Below are 17667 nucleotides of genomic sequence, written 5' to 3'. Positions count from 1 at the left end.
GTTGGTGGCGGCGGCCSGCCATTAACGCCCTGCGGTCTCTGTTCTGGTCGCTAATCAACACAACGCTGTGCTTGCGATTCTTGGCCAGGTTCCTGCGAGTCGTGTACAATGTCTGCTCAAAGCCCGAGAATGGCAGATTGATAAAGTACATCGAGCCGAAGCGCATGTAGACCTGTACCTCGCCATAGCGCTCGGGAATGTAATTCTTGTAGAGACGATGAATCTGTGTGAAGCACTGCTTGGTGAACTCGAGGTATGAGTCACGCAAACGCAATCTATGTTCTTCCAGGCCATCCGTGCCGATGCTGGGGGCGATGGCCACGGGTCTGAATCGTCGCTTGAGGAAGTGATTGATGTTGGGCATTATGTTTGTGTCTTCGAAGCGTATCTTGCTGAAGCGGTCGGCAGCCCCGTCGAACAGGAGAAGAGTGCCGGCGCCAGAGACAATGTTGCGATGAACTTTCAGGAGGATTCGAGACACCTCGTGGTAGAGCTTAGTGACTTCGCGCATCGCATGTTGGATGGAGAGGGGATCGCCCGATATCTTGAGCAGGTAGCGCTTCTTGCGCTGGCGGTGCAGGGATAGGGAGGCGCCAGTCTTGGCCATGATGCCGCCTGTGAAGAACTGCTCATCTTGGCTGACGTAGCGGCTCAGACTGCCATCGAGATGTATGATCTTTGTGTTGTTGTTGAGTGACTTCTTGATGAACTCGTTGATGTCGCTGCACGATGCTGCCAGTGTGTGGTAGGCCAGTTGGAACGTCTCGAAGAGGAAGGAACTGTTGTGCTCAGACTCGGACGTGCCGAGCAACAGGCTAGGGAAGTCGACCGTGTCCAACGGACACATGAGAACCAACTTCTCCTGGCGCCATATGGTTCGGCCCAGCAGCATGGTGTAGAAGCGGTAGAAGCCTAGAAGGTAGCGACCAATGTTGTTAACATGAGTATTATCCATCTTGATAGAGTCGATCAAGCTGGTCCACCATCGTGCCTCAGGGTTGGGCACGGAGGATGTTGTGACAGTCACGGGCCGAATGATTCCAGACTCAATGCAGTAGTGGATGGACATCCACACCAATGACCAGGTCTTGAGTAGTCGCGTCTGAGTGGTGGTACCATTGCGATCCATCGATGAGAGCAGTCCGCATTCGCGACCCCATTGAACGATGATGTAGATGAACGGCAACAGGAATGGGTATAGTCGATAGTACTCTGTGATGAGTAATGTCTTCTCTGTTCCATTGCTGTTGAGTGAGAGATCGCAGTGGACCGTGCACATCTTGAACCGAACGATCGGGAAGAATGAGTGCTCAAGGTATTTGATGTTCTCGATCTCGGCCACTGTGCACTTGAGCGCGGCCTCAATCGTGCGATACAGGGTGGCTTTGTCAGCGTCGTTGACACCGCGATTGAGGAGGAGATGGAGGTCCAGGTCGCTGTGCTCCTCAAAGAGGAACAGTGATGAGGAGCCATAAACAAACAGTTGCGCGTCTTTGAAGATAGGGTCGAATCGATGAAGTATGTTGACCAGAGTGGAGGCGATCTGTACGCGCTCCGTGTATGTCCGAATCAATTGTGGTGCATTTGACTTGAACAACTTGACAATGTCCAGAGAGAGCTGTAGTTGCTCTTGGTTATTGTCCATCTTGGCCTTGCTGGTTGGTTGAGTTGCAAAGGGTTGCACTATCCAGTAGAAACTGCGCACGGGGTCCGTGCGGTCCTCGTCCGCGACAGCACGCCATGCTGCAACCTTGCAGTCGGCACTCAATCGCACTTCAGGGGACAAGTGCACAAGAGTGTCAGATTCATACAAGTTGAGCTGTCGAATGAATTCCTGCCTCCAACGTCTTTGGATCTGAATGAGTGCTAGGTTGCCCTCCTTGATGATCTCCTTGCGCGAGTTCCTCTCGGTGATCTCCTCAGAGCACTGAACCATCAACTCCTCCTCAGAGCCAACCTCATATCGGTTGAGCAACAGTATCACCTCAACCTTGTACATGTTGTAGTCTTGGCGCGCTTGATCAATGTATACTGAGATGGCTCCACTGTTGCAGGATGTTGATGTTGATGACGTGGAGGACTCGGAGATAGTGTACATCATCACTTGAGAGAGCTGTTTGCATTGATCGTAGAGCTTGCCTAGGACTTTGGTGGACTGCCAGTACTTCTTGCTGGGGAGTGAGCGCTCCATGAATGAGGGGAATCTCTCATAGTTGCCAATGACTTGCTCCACCTCAAGGGGAAGCATGGCATGTACGCCAGTCTTGGGTGCATCCACCTCGACATAGTGTTGCTTGGCGAGGTTGATTGCCAATGGGTGCGTTGGAGAGTGGTAGTCGGAAACAGCCAGATGTGAGAGTGCAATCTGTCCAAGTGTGCCACGTTGAATGCTGTCCATGTATTGATCCATCAGTGCGGTTTGATCGATGGGTCGGTTGTCAGATGAGGCTGACCCATCGTCCTCACTGCCAATGTATGGCTCATGCTCATCCATGTGTTCGAGCATGTCTTGGTCGAAGCAGCAGAAGTAGCGGTCGCCATCGAGGTCGGAGCCAGAGCATTGTTTGAAGTCGGGTACTGAGCCGCGTGCGGCAAACACTACCACATCCAGAAGATGGTGCAGGGCAGGCACGTCAACAGCCTCGAGCAGCCTCACATCGCCAGGATGTAGGCATGGATTCTTGCAGACTGCAACGCGACCAGTAATCAGAGTTCCTTGGAGTCCAATGGTGCTCAGCTTGATGAACACCTGGCCTGCCACAAGAGTGTTGGTCTCATCGAGTACGCCAAGGAGTGTGCGTGCCTTGGGGATGGGGATGAAGGATTTGTCGCGGTAGTTAGCCACACGCTTCTGGTATATGAGCGCAAGAATCTGGCGCACCATGGGGTCTGCCTTGACAGCCGCCCAGCTGACGTCGCGGAACAGGTCGATCGACTCAAGCAGTGTCCTGGAAGTGTCGGATTCATAGAACATCAGTGCAAGATTGTCGAGCGCGTCCTGAAGCAACTCCATGAAACAGTGGTCGGGAACGCCCAGACCTGAGAACAGATTGATGATCTGGCGATTCAAGTAGCATGGCTTGTTGGAGCTTATACTGATGATCTCGAGTGTGCGGTTGTGTGGCTCTGGTGTAGTGTGGAACTTGCGCATGCTATTGCGCAGATAGAGGCCTCGTCTGATCGTAGGATGAATGGACACGACGCCCTTGTTTCCACCGATCCTAATCTGAAAGGCGCTGGTGCTGTTTGGGTAGGAGCATCTCGTGATTACATCCTGTGCCGTGTCAATGCCAATATAGCCAACGCCCTCTGAGAAGTTGTGTCCATTGATGATGATGTCATCCAGGCCTTCGTGGTAGTCGTGCCCATCTATGAGCATCACCGGGCGTGTCGATGGGAACACAAGGTTGAGGCAACGCAGGTATTTGCGCGCATTGGGATAGAGTGAGGTCTCACCCACCAATGTGTTGCGCACATGCACCAAGTCCTCGCCGTCGCGGCTGCGATAGAACCAGCAAGTGCCACGACGCGATTGTGACGAGCTACTCCCCAGGAAGAAATAGGTGCCATCGCCTTGAATGTTGATGCCATGGAGCAGACGTGTGTGTGTCTGTGTGTTAAGCAGTGTCTGGTTCTCAATGATCTCGCCGCCATCCTCCTCGGTCAGCTGTACAATGAGGAAGTTGTCGGGGTGGGACATACGAATGGCCCTGTTACACATCATCAGTATTGGCTGCAGGAAGATGACACGTGTTGGCGTGAGTCGTGCCTTCTTGATCAGGCAGTGATTGGTTGGAAGGTCGATCACTGGCGGGAGGGTGGCCTGTCCCTGAGCGCAGTTTGGCGTAGGCAAGTGAGACTTGTTCATCGTGGCCATCGCAAGATTGAGCATCTGCTCGGCCTTGGCAATCTGGCCCTTGTTGGCCAAGTCCTCGATCGTGTCATAAAAGTCTTGTGTGAGGCTCGCCTTGCCAAACTGTTGATGGGTCTCAAAGATGTGCACCAGGTATGCAAGACGACGGTTCAGATAAAAGTTGAATCGTGGTATTGTGATCGGCTTGGTGATCGTGTGAATGGCCGCGTAGTAGAGGGGCAGCTGGAACAGGTCGGCCAGGTACGTCTCATCCATGCCCTGTGGCATATCCAACTTGAATCTGAATACAAAGGTCATTGGACCTGATAATGGGCAACTGGGTAGACAGCTCTGACGACTGGCCACCTGGTTGGTGGTCGGGTCCATCTGGTATATCCTCGGGGATCGCTTTGTCGTGAGATAGAAGTGACTTGTGAATAGGTCGTACAATAGGAAGTTCTCGAGATCTCCCATGATGAATACAACCTGTTGATGGCGCTCGTGAAAGTAAAGCGTCAACCTATTAGCATCGTTGCTAAATAAAAGTGACACTCCAGTTGCAGATGAAGATGATGATGATGAGGTCGACGTTGATGATGTTGAGTGTTCGCGCCACACAGTCCTGAATTGAGTGGGAGTGATAAAGTCGCCACCTTCCAGGTAGCGTACACTAGTCTGCAGTGTGGAGTTGTTGGTCCTTGATGAGGATGGGGTGGCGATGATGTTTGAGTGATGATCACCTCCAGTCTTGACTTGAAGCCAACAGTAATGTGAGGGTGTCCAAATGGAAAGGAGTTGTCGCAGATTGATTAAAAGGTTGTGGGACCATGACATTGGGGCATCGATTGCCACCATCTTGGTTTGTGTCATCCATGATGAGGATGATGGTGAAGTATTTGTCGGTGTGGTTGTTGCCGTTGCCTTTGATGGCGTGTTGTCTACAAACTCTCTAAAGATAAACTGTAACTTGTCTTGCAGTGTGATGTCGCTGAATGTACTTTGATCAAATGCACCAATGGCATCGGAATGATAGAATGTGAGGAACAATGAGATGAGCTGAGGTGATATTGATGGTCCATGGTTGGTCTTGTGAGTCGCGTCCAAGCAGTCGGGGCTTCGTTGTTCTTTGAATCGCTTGTAGTCATTCATGAACTGAGTGAGCTTGGTGGGGTCATTCAGTCCATTAATGGCCATGCGCTGCCTGACCAGGTTCATCATAATCTTCTCTCGTCTGAGCAGGGCGATCAGCGGGTTGACAGGCGGCCGCTTCGGGTCCTCCTGGAACTGCATAGCGTGGAACTGGCTGTTTCGTTCGCGAGCACGCCCGCGTCGCTGGATAAGGGAGCGCAGCTGTAGGTCCTCCTCGAAGCAGATGATGACGTTGCACGATGGCACGTCGATGCCCTCCTCGAGCACCGATGTGGAAACGATCAGTCGGCACTGCCCCTCTCTGAACTTCTGGATGTGTGAGCTCTGTTTGCTGTATTCCATGCCATCATCATTCGATACGTTGCCAACCACGTACTTGGAGTTGATCTGCTCGTTGAACTCCTCCTTGCGCAGCACACCTAGCAGGCGGAGCGCGGTGGTGCGCATGCGTACAAAGATGATGCACTTGAATGACGAGCCATTCGGGCCGTTTAGATTGGACTTGATGAGATCGGCAAGCTTGCTGTACTTCTCCGAATTGAGCTGGTCATACATGATGCGGTCGGGTCGCGATTGGATCACCTGCAGGATGTGGCGGAGATGGACGTTGAACGCCTGGTTGATGTCAGCGTTGGATGCATCCAGTAGCTCGCTGTGAACTTGGTTCTCCAGCTGTCGCACGCTCTCAATCTCAATGATCGACAACAATTCGATCAGTTTGAACAGATGTATGGTTTGATAGGTGAGCGTTTGAGTGAACTTGTTGTTGATCTTGAGATTGAAGATGTAGGTCTCGAGTTGGCGCGCAGCATGGATGAACGAGCCAATCCTCTGATGGCTGTACTCTAGGTTCTCAGAGAACATTGGGAGTTCGCAGTGGAAACAGGAAGCTATCTCTCTAATGGCGCTCTCAATCACCTCTCGGACCTCAGACTGCAGTTGGTTGAAGGTGAATGGCACCAGGTTCATGGTGGCCACCTCCTTCTTGTATTCCTTGATCGAATGAGGAATGAACGATGCTGCATTGAGCGTCATCTCGAGGTTCTTTAGCGCCCCCTCAATGCTGCCGGAGGTGCTTGTAGGCGACGCCGTCATTCCAAAGATGAGGGGAGAGTAAGCCTTCTCGGTCATGTCCGTGAAGATCTTGGCCAGACGGGCAAAGGGGTGGCCGCCCGAGCAGTTGTGCACCTCGTCCAGGACGACCAGGTGGAAGTCTTTGGGGCGCAGCTGATTGACCAACAGACAGTTGAGAATTGTGTCTGCAGTGCAAAAGATGACGTCGGGTCTGTCGTCATTGACGCTTGTGATCTCTGTGAATTGTTTCTGTCCACCGTGGATGGTAACCGTTTTGAGTAATGGGAAGAATGTCTTGATGGCCAACGCCTGCTGGTTCACCAATGGTACTCTGGCCACGACAAACAATGCCATCCGCTTGACCACCGTGTCGATGTGGTTCTGTCCATTGCATATGTGCATCTGTTGTATAAGTAGTGCAGAGACCATTGTCTTTCCTAGTCCTGTACATGGATGGAGTGATACAGGTTAGTGATTGAGTTGAGCAACTTCCAAGGAGGTGGAGGGTCGAGACATACCAGTCGGTAGGATGAGGATTGAGTTGGATTGCAGTGCGATATAGAGTGATTCAACTTGAAAGTCATAGAGGTCCATGTTGGGGACCATCAGTTGTTGCATGTTTGGTTGTTTCGGTATGATTGTGGTCAGGTAATGAAGTGTATGAGTGTTCTTGTTTGGTGTCTCGGGTGACATGATTGTATCATTGTTGTTGTCTCCATTTCCATTGATGATGACGGCATTGTTCGATTGAGATTGAGGTTGATTGACTTGATTGACTAGCTTGACTCCAAGTTGCTCAAAGATATTAGGGTCTATTTTCTTCCAGCGTGAAGTCTTTGTGTTGATGAGTTGAAGAGTCAATGCCACGCTGTCCGGGTCTAGACAGTACATCTTGTCATTGTTGTTAAAGTCCCGCTTGATCACAGTGCCAATAGTCTGACAGCATGACTGATGATAGATCTTGAACGGTGAGAACTGAGGCCTTTTGGTGTTCTCCACAAGATAGAACAGGGAGCTGTCGACCTTGTTTTCTCGAAGTGCAAGGTTCATACCTCCCGACAGGTCTCTATATAACATGAGCTCATTAGTTCTAAAGATTCCTACTTGGCATCGTTTGCAATAGACATAATGTTCTTCTTCTTCTTTAACGACACTAGCATCTGGTGTCGTTGTAGTAGTTGTTGTAGTAGTAGTTGTTATTATTGGTGTCTTAGCAACTACTTGTTGTTGGTCAATGATGATGTTGTTGATGTTTGATGATGCAACAGAGGGTTTCGTCGATATCATTGGTCAAATCAATCAATCAATCAAGCAAGATAATCGCTGTCTGGATGGTTGTATTATTATGTTTAGTAATGGGTAGTGTTTGGCGATACGTTGGGATATCAAACATACGTTGAAGGTTGTTTGTTTGCAAGTTACGATGAGCGAGTTTGCAAGTTTCGGTATAGGCCTCGAGGCTAAGACTGACGATTGATGATATGGATGGTCTTTTGTGTAATTATATTTCCTATATATTACTTGTTCGCAACAATGAGTGAGTGTCAGAGTGAATGAGTGAATGAGTGAATGGAACCCGGTTGGGTTCTTCTTAATCAATCACTCCAATTTTTGACTTCGCCCCATCAGTCAATCAAATGATTGACCGACACTTCCAACCATACATAACAACATAAACAAGTTTACATTTCTGCACTCACGTACTTGGTCAATCAGACTTATTGACATAATGATTAACTGCAATTGGATTCTGGGGACTAGTGAACATGATGCAGTTCTTACAGATATCGTGTCCTTGCAACCAAAGCAACAGCAACAACAACAGCAACAGCCACATGGAGATATTGAGGGAAGATATGTTACAGTGATCAGACCACAGGATTGCAAGGAGCAGTGTGCATTGACAATCAAGTTCGAAACAGCAGTGTTATTACATGATATAGTAGTGTGCTCTCAAGCTAGATTGGTCGAGGTATACTCTGGCGAGTTGGACGACTACCTTGTAACAATGAAGGCACTGCAAATCAATGAAGACGATGATCCAGTCGACAAATATGAGGCCCAACATCACTTTAATAGTAGAGTCAATGCAACTAACTTGAAGATAAAGGTATATATAGCTAGTATCGACTATCGAAGAGGGTATGAACTAACATAGGTTGAATGAATTTTAGTTCTGCTCATTGTTGGAGAAGGATAAAAATAGGATATCCAAGGTCTATGTACTGTATACCAAGGTCGAGACCAACAACAGTAATGGCATGGACATGATGGGTATGGACAAGGAGAACTCACTCAACTCGATGATGGCCATAATGTCAATGCTCACAAAGACATCAGATTCATTCCAAGGGTTACAACAAATGTCAAACACTAAATCCTCGACTCAGTCTCATGTTCCTCCTCCCCATGTTCCTCCTACTCCCTCCTCGGTCACTGCCATGGCATTGCCTCCCAAACCAATCAATCATCATCAACAACAACCTCAACAACAAAATACTATATCAACTAATGTAGCGACACATCCACTAGTCGGTACCGATAACATTGCACTGATACAGTCGATGCTGGACAAAATGGAACAAAGGATTGTAAGTCCTTGACTTGATTGTTTGTGAATGATTGAATACTAACATGGATTGTGAATCATAAACATGCTAGAACAACAAGTTTGAAGTCATACTCAGCAGGATAGAGGCAATCGAACAAAAGTTGGAAAAATGATCAAAAAGTGTGTGACAAACAAAAAACGAACGAATGGTTCTTGTGTTGTTGTCGACGAAAGTGCACTCATTCATTCATTCAATCGATACAGATAGAGATAATATACATATAAATATTTAATAATGAAGTTAAAGGGATCATTAAAGAATAAAGCATCAAGTGCTGCTGCTACTGTAGCACCAACAACTACAACTACATCCACAACTACTACACCATCTACAACATCGACACCAAAGACTAAGAAGGTGACAAAGAAGAATAATAATACAAAGAAACAGAATACTACTACAAAGACAAAGACATCTGGTGTTAATAGATCGATCAATGCAAAGATGGAGGATGATGAGATTGACGTTGGCTCGGTGATGTCGCTGAAGAAGTCGGCGTCCAAGCAGAAGAAGCAACCATCATGGTCGACAATCAAGTTGGACGACAACCATATGTCAACCTTTGATTACAGTGGCTTTGTCGGTCTGGAGGTGATGGATGCCAACGACTACTTTGTGCCAGGCGAGTCAAACAAGAAGAGAAAGAATAGAGACGATGACAATGATGAGTTCAAGGAGTATCGCGACATCCAGGTCGACGAAGATGAGGTCAAGCACCAGGCCACCGGTGGCAAGGGCAAGCGTACATCAACAACAAAGCCAAAGGAGGATAACAAGAACAAGAACAAGAAGCAGAAGGCTACAACTACTACTCCTGCCTTTGCCGCTGCCGCTGCTGCTGCTGCCGCTGCTGCCGCTGCTGCTACTGCTGACAAGCCAGCTCAAGCACAGAAGGGCAAGTCCAAGGAGCAACAACCACAACAACAACAAACTGAGCAGAAGCAGAAGCATGCAACTCAAACACAGAAGGGCAACAAGGAGCAATCAAAGAGTGAGAAGCGTCAACAGAGGAATCAACAACAGGCCATGAAGACTATATTGGATGAGAAGGGTATGTATATGTGTGCTAGACAGTCCTCTCGCAGTCAATCAGGCACTAACCATGACTTGGAACATACTTTAGCCCAGGAGAGTATAGATGTATCAGCTTGGGAGCAGTACAATATTGATCCACTACTCATTAAGGGACTCAAGGGACTGGGCTTTGGACAACCAACTGAGATCCAGAGCAAGGTTATCCCATACGCCGTCAATGGCAGTGATATCATTGGTGCCGCAGAGACTGTATGTACAAGTGGGCGGACCAGGCAAACAACTCGTACACATACTAATGTTCAATCAATCAATCGTAGGGCTCTGGCAAGACATTGGCATTCGGTATTCCAATCATTAATAGCATACTTCAGTACTTGAGATCAACTGGACAGCAGGTGGAGAAGACTCAGACAGAGAGTGATGATGTCGAGGAGGAGATAGAGACAAAGGTTGATGATGATGTGGAGCAGGCAGATGAAGAGAAGGACGACGAGGAAGAGGCAGAGCCAGAGGAGAAGGCCAAGAGAATCAGGAGTCCATTGTACTCTTTGATCTTGTGCCCAACTCGTGAGTTGGCAATCCAAGTGTCTGATCACTTGAGAGCAGTTGCACATCAGACTTGTGTAAAGGTCGTCACGATCGTTGGTGGTATGGCACCACAGAAGCAGGTTAGACTACTGTCTCGTGGACCACATATTGTTGTTGCCACGCCAGGTAGACTCTGGGAGCTCATTCAAGAGGGCCACGCACATCTATTAGAGCTATCTCATCTGATGAGCTTTGGCATTGACGAGGCTGATCGTATGGTCGAGAAGGGTCACTTCCAAGAGGTGGACAACATCTTGAAGTTGTTGCCAATATATGACAATCAGAAGGATAAGGAAAAGGAACAGGAGATAGAGATGGAGAAGGAACAGGGAGAGGACGATGGCGACAATGAGGTAATGGAGCAAGAAGAGGAAGCCGAGGAGGAGCCAGACGAGTTGGAAATGGAGATTGAGCGAAGATTGGCCACAACAGCATCAATCTTCAAAAGACAAACATTCATCTTCTCAGCGACCATCGTTGGAATCCCCGATGTGGGAGGTGCTGGAAAGAAGGGCGCTCCTCGCAACAAGCGCAAGAATAGGACGCCACTGGACGACCTGCTCGCAAAGGTCAGGTTCCAGAGGAGATACCAGTTGGTCGATTGTACAATGAAGAAGCTGACAGCGCAGACGCTGAAGGAGACCAAGATTGTGTGCAGCCTGGAGGAGCGCGACGTCTTCCTCTACTACTTTGCTGATAGGTATCCTGGCAAGACACTGGTGTTTGTCAACTCGATTGATTGTGCGCGTAGACTGCTGCCAATCTTCACCAGTCTCAGGCTGCCTGTGTACCCACTGCATGCCCAGATGCAACAGCGCCAACGTCTAAAGAACCTGGACCGATTCAGAGAGCTCGACAACGTGATCCTGCTCGCCACGGATGTGGCGGCGCGTGGTCTCGATATCCCCAACGTGCAACACGTCATTCACTTCCAGGTGCCCCGTTCACTCGAGTTGTACATCCACAGGAGTGGTCGTACCGCCAGATCAAACCGCGATGGTATCTCTGTTGTGATGGTGACGCCAAAGGAGACGGCCACATACCAGAAGTTGGAGAAGGCTCTGGATCACCCCGTCGAGCCATTCCCCGTGGACCTTCGCTATCTGGATGCGATCCGCGAGCGCATCAACCTGGCGATTCAGATCGACAAGATGTCCCATCAGTCCTCGAAGCTCAATGTCGAGAAGAACTGGTTCATCAACACAGCACGCGAGTTGGACATTGCCCTGGACGATGATTATTATCAAATGTCCGATGATGAGGAGCAACAGACAAAGAGATACAAGAAGGATCAGCAGATGAAGCAACTCAAGCAGCAATTGAACATGTTGCTCGGCCTCAATATCTTGCCACGTGGCGCATCATCAAAATACATCACATCATCCAGTATCTCCGAGCTGGATGTCAAGACCAAGTCCACGGCCACCACCGACCTCCAGCATCTAAACAAGAAGAAGAAGCAAAAGACTAAATAAACATCTGTCTTCATACGTATGCATATTCAATGATTAGATATTGTGTCATCATTATCAAAGTCGAGTTGATCACAAACTTGTGGGCACTTTGATGAAACACACACATCAAACAGATACAGATACAGATACAGATAGAGATACTACGGATATAGATAGGGTACCATGAGTCTGTATGTTGGACTCCTCATACTTTATCGTTTGATTGACTAGACTTGCCTTGACTGACTTGAATGATCAATGACAGGTGGCTATTGCTCGATCCTGGAACGATACTTCTGTTTGCTTGCGCTTCATTTACTATATACTATGGCACGATACGATCATATCGTTTCCACTCTGACAACTATGAGACCTCAGGTATGACCTAGACTTGACGAGACATGTCAACAAGTGATACAACATTGACATATTAATAATGACCAAACACATAATCATATAACAGAACAAATAGAACTACCTAGATATGCTTACCTACTCATACCTGTGTTTGGTTCATTGGTAATGCTAACATTGTATTACTTCTTGGACCACATATATAAGTTGTTGGTCGTCTTCACATCGATTACAGCTACCTTCTCTGTTGCCTATACAATATTGCCATTTGTCGAGTCGTATACACCTCCAAGGAAAATGACGTACGTGTCGTCCATACTGTGACATCAATGATTGGATCGATACTTACCTCTCAATCAACTACAGCTTTGGAAGAGGAGAAGACAGCATTGTGATCACTATGGGCATGGTCGTCTCACTTGTTGCATCATTAGGAGTGATCGCAATCTGGGTATTCTATGACAATGTGACCATTGTGAACAGTAAGCAAGAAGGCAGTTCTATTGAAGGAGTTGGATGGTAGTTACTAACACATCACCCGCTAGCTCTTGCAGTGTGCATTGGAATAGCAACTTTGACGATTATGCGAATCAACTCGTTGGCGACCTTGGCACTATTGCTCACATTGTTGTTGATCTATGATGTGTTCTGGGTGTTCACTAGCAAGGTGATATTTGGCGAGAGTGTAATGGAGAGCGTTGCTACAAAGGTGCTGAGCTTGCCAATGTCAATACAGTTTGGACACTACTTTACAGAGGGTTGGTCGGGACTTGGCAATGGCGACATTGTTCTACCTGGTGTGTTCATTTGCCAACTCTACTTCTTGGACAAGCATCATGGCTTTGATCACAGCAATCAATTGTTGTCACTTCGTGGAGCTGGCTACTTCAAGATGTCCATGCTATTATACTTGTTCAGTCTAGTACTATCATTGGCCGTTGTCATCATCTTTCACAAAGGTCAACCAGCATTGCTTTATATTGGTAGGTTGGTGGTCCATTGTCCTAGGAAATGAACGGTCGGTCTCTAACAACCATTGCCCATCCATCACATTCATTTACAGTTCCATGTGTAGTATATACGACACTTTTCATTGCATGGAGACGTGGACATTTGGACAAATTGACACATCCAATACCGAGTCAGAAGAGGCGACCTCTAAATTACAACGAAGATGGCACTGTCCAAGAAAACGACCAGGAACTTACAGATGTTCATTCTGAAAACAATGTATAATAATAATATTAATAATTAATTAATCTCCTACATCTAGACATTAGAATACGAACGATGATGATGTGATGTGTGCTTGGCAACACCACACCTGTCCAATCAATGGACATCAATCTTGATAGTTCATTGGACAATTACAACACTGTAAATGTGTGATCTAGATTGGTGAGCATGTCCAATTGTTAATAGTGGTGGTGGTTTGGATGACGAAGTCAACCACTTTCACAGAACGCCGCACGACCCATGAACAGTTGGTCTGAGTAATCTATGCGGGTCCTGGTAGTGCGACTCAGGCCATCCGTTATACACTGGAAGGAAACGAATTCATGTGTTTGAATTCAAATCCGCCCCAAAAGGTCATTCACTATTTTGACCATTTTCTTGTGAAAGAAAGAAGTTTCCTATTGTGGCTTTTGGAACTCACTTTGACGCGCCAGACATTTGCACGGATGTCTCAAAAGACATGGTTTGTATGTGTGTGTGAGTGTGCGCCCGATGATAGTGTGGGGCATGTTCGAAGCCGAATCAAGGCAAAGTTGATGGACCATCCAATTGGCGCTTTAACAAGCAAGTAAGCAAGTACTTCTTCTTTATCATAATGAACTGACACGTACAAGCTCACGCACACACCTGTTATACAAACATAGATAAACAACAGTTACCATAAGAACAGTTACATGTCCATTCACTATTGCCGTCTTTAAATCTTATGGTGGTGCTCTGTGTTGTTGTTGGTGTAACTAGTGGAACTATTAATTAATTTAATTCTTAATAATAATAACAAAGTTACTTAAGAGAAGAATGACCATACGTTCTCAGATTACAATTTAAAGTTAAATATCCAAACTATATCCTTAACTATCAATCGTCAAAGACTACATACTAAGGTTACTTCTGACTTACCAAACTACACATACTTATCCATTATTATTATCTCTCTTTACTTGTTTGAAAGTACAAGTTATCATTTAAAGATTAGTCCATTGAACTCACTCATTCATTCATTTACTAAACATTATTGTTATATTCTTCAATTCCAAGTAATACACAACAAGATCTCCTACTCGACCGACTATGCTGACTCATTGAGTTACTTCACGTGAATGTAAGTAAGAGTGTGTCTTGATGTGGTGGGATTCATGTATTCATTCGAAAGTTACTCTTTGATTAACTTTACCTTTTATATCATTCTTTAGATCTACAAGTTACCACAACACACATCTACAACATTCAACAACAACACACTCGACTGTCAAGTTCACTGACGACTCGCCTCACACGAACGCTCGACACTTATACCTAGTCCATCACCTCATTCAATCTTATTATTTATCAAATCAAACAAATATTTATTATTGTTGTTGTAATATATTATCTCAAACTATCTTTCAATCACTCTATCATTCAATCCCGCTCTGTACATACACATACATATATATATATATATTTAAATTTATGTATTTTAAATCATTTAGTATATCAAAGTTATAATCCATTTATTTCTATTACTATTATTATAGTTATTATTATCTATTCATCATGTCTCATCAACAAAAAGGTAGTACATGTGATGAGGAGTTCGCTTGCCAAGCATTGACTCATTTGTCAAAGGATCTGTTTGCTTCATCGGCATTCCACATAGTGCCATTGCAAAGTCACACTTTCAATTCGAGCCAAGTACCAAGGTATCATCCAAAGTTATTTGTGCCATCCCACCCTTTCCAGATCAAGGACCTAGGCTCCGAGGCATGCCCAGACAATGACCTTCTCCCATCTTTGCCGAGCTCATCAGCTTCAACTCCCAAGATAAACAGTCTGTTGGACTGTGATGACTTTGCTAGTGACGACCAGGCCATATGCTCCTCGTCCCCATCTTCTCCACTGCATATGACACCCCGTACTCCTCCAGTCAAGAAACAAAAGACTTCAAAGACTTCGTCCTCCAAGCAACCACCCACATGCCACTTCATCAGTTGTCTCCTTTGCCAGAATGGAAAGCCATCACTGCTTGAGAAGCATCCAACTTGGGCTGCCATCATGAGGGTTGTATTCTACACCCTCGCCGACAGCATGCCAGAGAAGGCATTCTACTCTCTAAAGTCCGATGTCTACAGCTTCATGCAAGCTCATTGGGAACTTCTAGGTCTCGACAAGAAGAAGTCCAACAATTGGCACAAGCAGATACAGGATATGGTATGTATATCCATTCAATCACAATAACCTAGTTTTCATTCTAACTTTATTCAATATAGTTGTCACATAGCAAAGCAGTGTTTGAGTCTGGAAGTGAGGTCCTGGGGCAGTATGGATTCTGGAGACTGAGACACCTGACCGACCCCTTTGTAGACTCCAAGATCAATGTTGATCAAATGACCTCCAACTCATTCGATGCTCCTCCACAACGTCAAAGGACAAGTCCATTGATAATCCACACCTTTGAGGACGAGTTCAATTGTATAGATGACCGACATATCACATCCAAACCACCAGCCAACAACCTCAGTAGTTGCAACAGTGTTTCCAGCAACCAACATCATCCAATCAACAACCACAACAACTTTGAGATGACACCTCCAACAACTTATCCGACTCTTCCCAAGTTGAAGGACATCTTGGCCATAATGGACGAATAGAAATATATTTATATATAGAACGAATAAATAATAAAACATGTACATAAATAATATCTTTGTATTTTAGGGAACTTCAGTTTTGATCTGCAAAACAACATTCGGGTTTTTCAATATGGGGGCTTTGGTTGGATGGACCAACCCCTTTCTCCAGCCGAATGACCCCTTCGTAAACAAAACTGTCATGTGCTCAAAGCAAACGAACACTATTCTTCATCCTTCGTCTTCATCACATACATAACATAATATAACAGTTAATAACAAGTTTGTCCAACAATTATTCAATCAATATCACTCGCCCAATCAATCAATCCATCAATCATTCTCTCACACCCTCAACCATCAATCAATCAATCAATCACTTATAAGTGAACAAGACAAGAGTGATTGAGTGATCAACTGTGTAATCTGTGCAACACAGACACGGTCAGACAGAGACAGACACAGATATGTCAAACAATAATGCATCCAGCTGGTCAACTGCTGTGGCTGCCACTGCATCATCAGGTGGACGATCGGTCATTTGCAAATATTACAAGTCCGGAACATGTAAACTAGGTGATTCGTGCAGATTTGCACATGGCACACCGGCCACCACCACTACCAGCCAGTCGCCAGCCGCGCACTTGCCCAGCAACCTCAATCATCCAGCGCAATTCATGCAACACCAGCCAAACAACAACACCAACTCAAAGAATAACATTAACAACCATGGACAGGATGCTTCGGTTGAGAACAGGACCTCAGCCACATCCTCATCCACATCATCAGCCTCAGCAACATCATCAGCGGCTGCCACCACAAAGGGAAAGCAACAGTTTGATGGCTCTGGACCCACTGCTCCAGCACCACTCCCACTACCGCCCAACGCAATCTCAGTCAACAGTCTGGCCTCATTCAACGCACTTTCAATGGAGGATCCGGCCGAAGACTATCTATCACTTAATTGTCGATCAAGCCCTGCTTTGATGGCTGGACGCCGTCCATTCCTACAACTGGTCGTACTCTACGCCTCGGACAACCGAGTGATCCGCTTCTCCAAGGACATTCAGAACATGTTCCTGGAGGGCGGCTTCGATGTCCATCTCAAGTCTGAGGAGAATGGACAAAGTATCAAGACAGAGAACCTTGCAGAAATAATAGCCAGTGCCAAGTCTGATTGTTTGGTCGTATTGGGAGACAGGAACTTGAAGAACAGGTCATGTCAAGCCAAGAGAAGAGGCAAGCTCATGGAGATGGACGTAAGTGGATACAATTGGATATGACTTGGACGAGGACATTCGAGACTGACCCATCGCACATCAACCAATCATTGGATATATTAGGTGGAAGAGGTGATCAAAGGCATTTGGAATGAATGGAATCAATATCTTACATGGGATGAGGAGGAATTGACGAATGATCAGGTGTTCAACTTGTTGGAGAAACATTGTAGATTGCGTCATATCAAGGATAGACTGAACAAGTTGAAGAATAGTATTATGGAGTTCAAAGATCTGAGGATACCACAGCGCAACAACAATAGATCAGGCGATATCACAGCCAATCACTCATCGTTGGACGAGAAGATCGCGTCCAAACTGACCTCGGCCCAAAAGTCAATCGTACGCTTCCACGTACAGGTGGTCGAGGCTCTCCAATACATTGAGGAGATGCCATATATCACGCATGCCAGTCGTCTGGCG

General features: G+C 46.4%; 6 protein-coding genes across 6 annotated transcripts; 5 read left to right on the top strand and 1 right to left on the bottom strand.

The window, feature by feature from the left end:
- Nucleotides 1–149: 149 nt before the first annotated feature.
- On the bottom strand, nucleotides 150–7126 carry SAMD00019534_033190 (hypothetical protein; the record flags this gene model as incomplete). The annotated part of the gene is made up of 2 exons (XM_012904211.1): nucleotides 150–6519; nucleotides 6595–7126. Coding segments are annotated over 2 exons (6902 nt in total), but the record flags the coding sequence as incomplete, so codon positions are not given.
- Nucleotides 7127–7805: 679 nt separating this feature from the next.
- SAMD00019534_033180 (hypothetical protein) lies at nucleotides 7806–8800 on the top strand (the record flags this gene model as incomplete). The annotated part of the gene is made up of 3 exons (XM_012904210.1): nucleotides 7806–8186; nucleotides 8251–8667; nucleotides 8738–8800. The coding sequence occupies 3 exons, from the start codon at nucleotides 7806–7808 to the stop codon at nucleotides 8798–8800; spliced, it is 861 nt and encodes a 286-aa protein (XP_012759664.1).
- Nucleotides 8801–8922: 122 nt separating this feature from the next.
- On the top strand, nucleotides 8923–11786 carry SAMD00019534_033170 (hypothetical protein; the record flags this gene model as incomplete). Its single annotated transcript, XM_012904209.1, has 3 exons — nucleotides 8923–9739; nucleotides 9812–9972; nucleotides 10041–11786. The coding sequence occupies 3 exons, from the start codon at nucleotides 8923–8925 to the stop codon at nucleotides 11784–11786; spliced, it is 2724 nt and encodes a 907-aa protein (XP_012759663.1).
- A 230-nt stretch (nucleotides 11787–12016) lies between these two features.
- SAMD00019534_033160 (hypothetical protein) lies at nucleotides 12017–12642 on the top strand (the record flags this gene model as incomplete). Its single annotated transcript, XM_012904208.1, has 3 exons — nucleotides 12017–12143; nucleotides 12229–12421; nucleotides 12486–12642. The coding sequence occupies 3 exons, from the start codon at nucleotides 12017–12019 to the stop codon at nucleotides 12640–12642; spliced, it is 477 nt and encodes a 158-aa protein (XP_012759662.1).
- Nucleotides 12643–12702: 60 nt separating this feature from the next.
- On the top strand, nucleotides 12703–13134 carry SAMD00019534_033150 (hypothetical protein; the record flags this gene model as incomplete). The annotated part of the gene is made up of 1 exon (XM_012904207.1): nucleotides 12703–13134. The coding sequence occupies one exon, from the start codon at nucleotides 12703–12705 to the stop codon at nucleotides 13132–13134; it is 432 nt and encodes a 143-aa protein (XP_012759661.1).
- A 1757-nt stretch (nucleotides 13135–14891) lies between these two features.
- SAMD00019534_033140 (hypothetical protein) lies at nucleotides 14892–15985 on the top strand (the record flags this gene model as incomplete). Its single annotated transcript, XM_012904206.1, has 2 exons — nucleotides 14892–15545; nucleotides 15605–15985. 2 exons carry the CDS (start codon nucleotides 14892–14894, stop codon nucleotides 15983–15985), a joined length of 1035 nt encoding a protein of 344 aa, XP_012759660.1.
- Between the last annotated feature and the right edge of the window lie 1682 nt (nucleotides 15986–17667).

The sequence above is a fragment of the Acytostelium subglobosum genome, assembly GCF_000787575.1.
Source record: "Acytostelium subglobosum LB1 DNA, scaffold: scaffold6, whole genome shotgun sequence".
NCBI classification, from domain to species: domain Eukaryota; phylum Evosea; class Eumycetozoa; order Acytosteliales; family Acytosteliaceae; genus Acytostelium; species Acytostelium subglobosum.
This window is presented reverse-complemented; position numbering and strand designations above follow the sequence as displayed.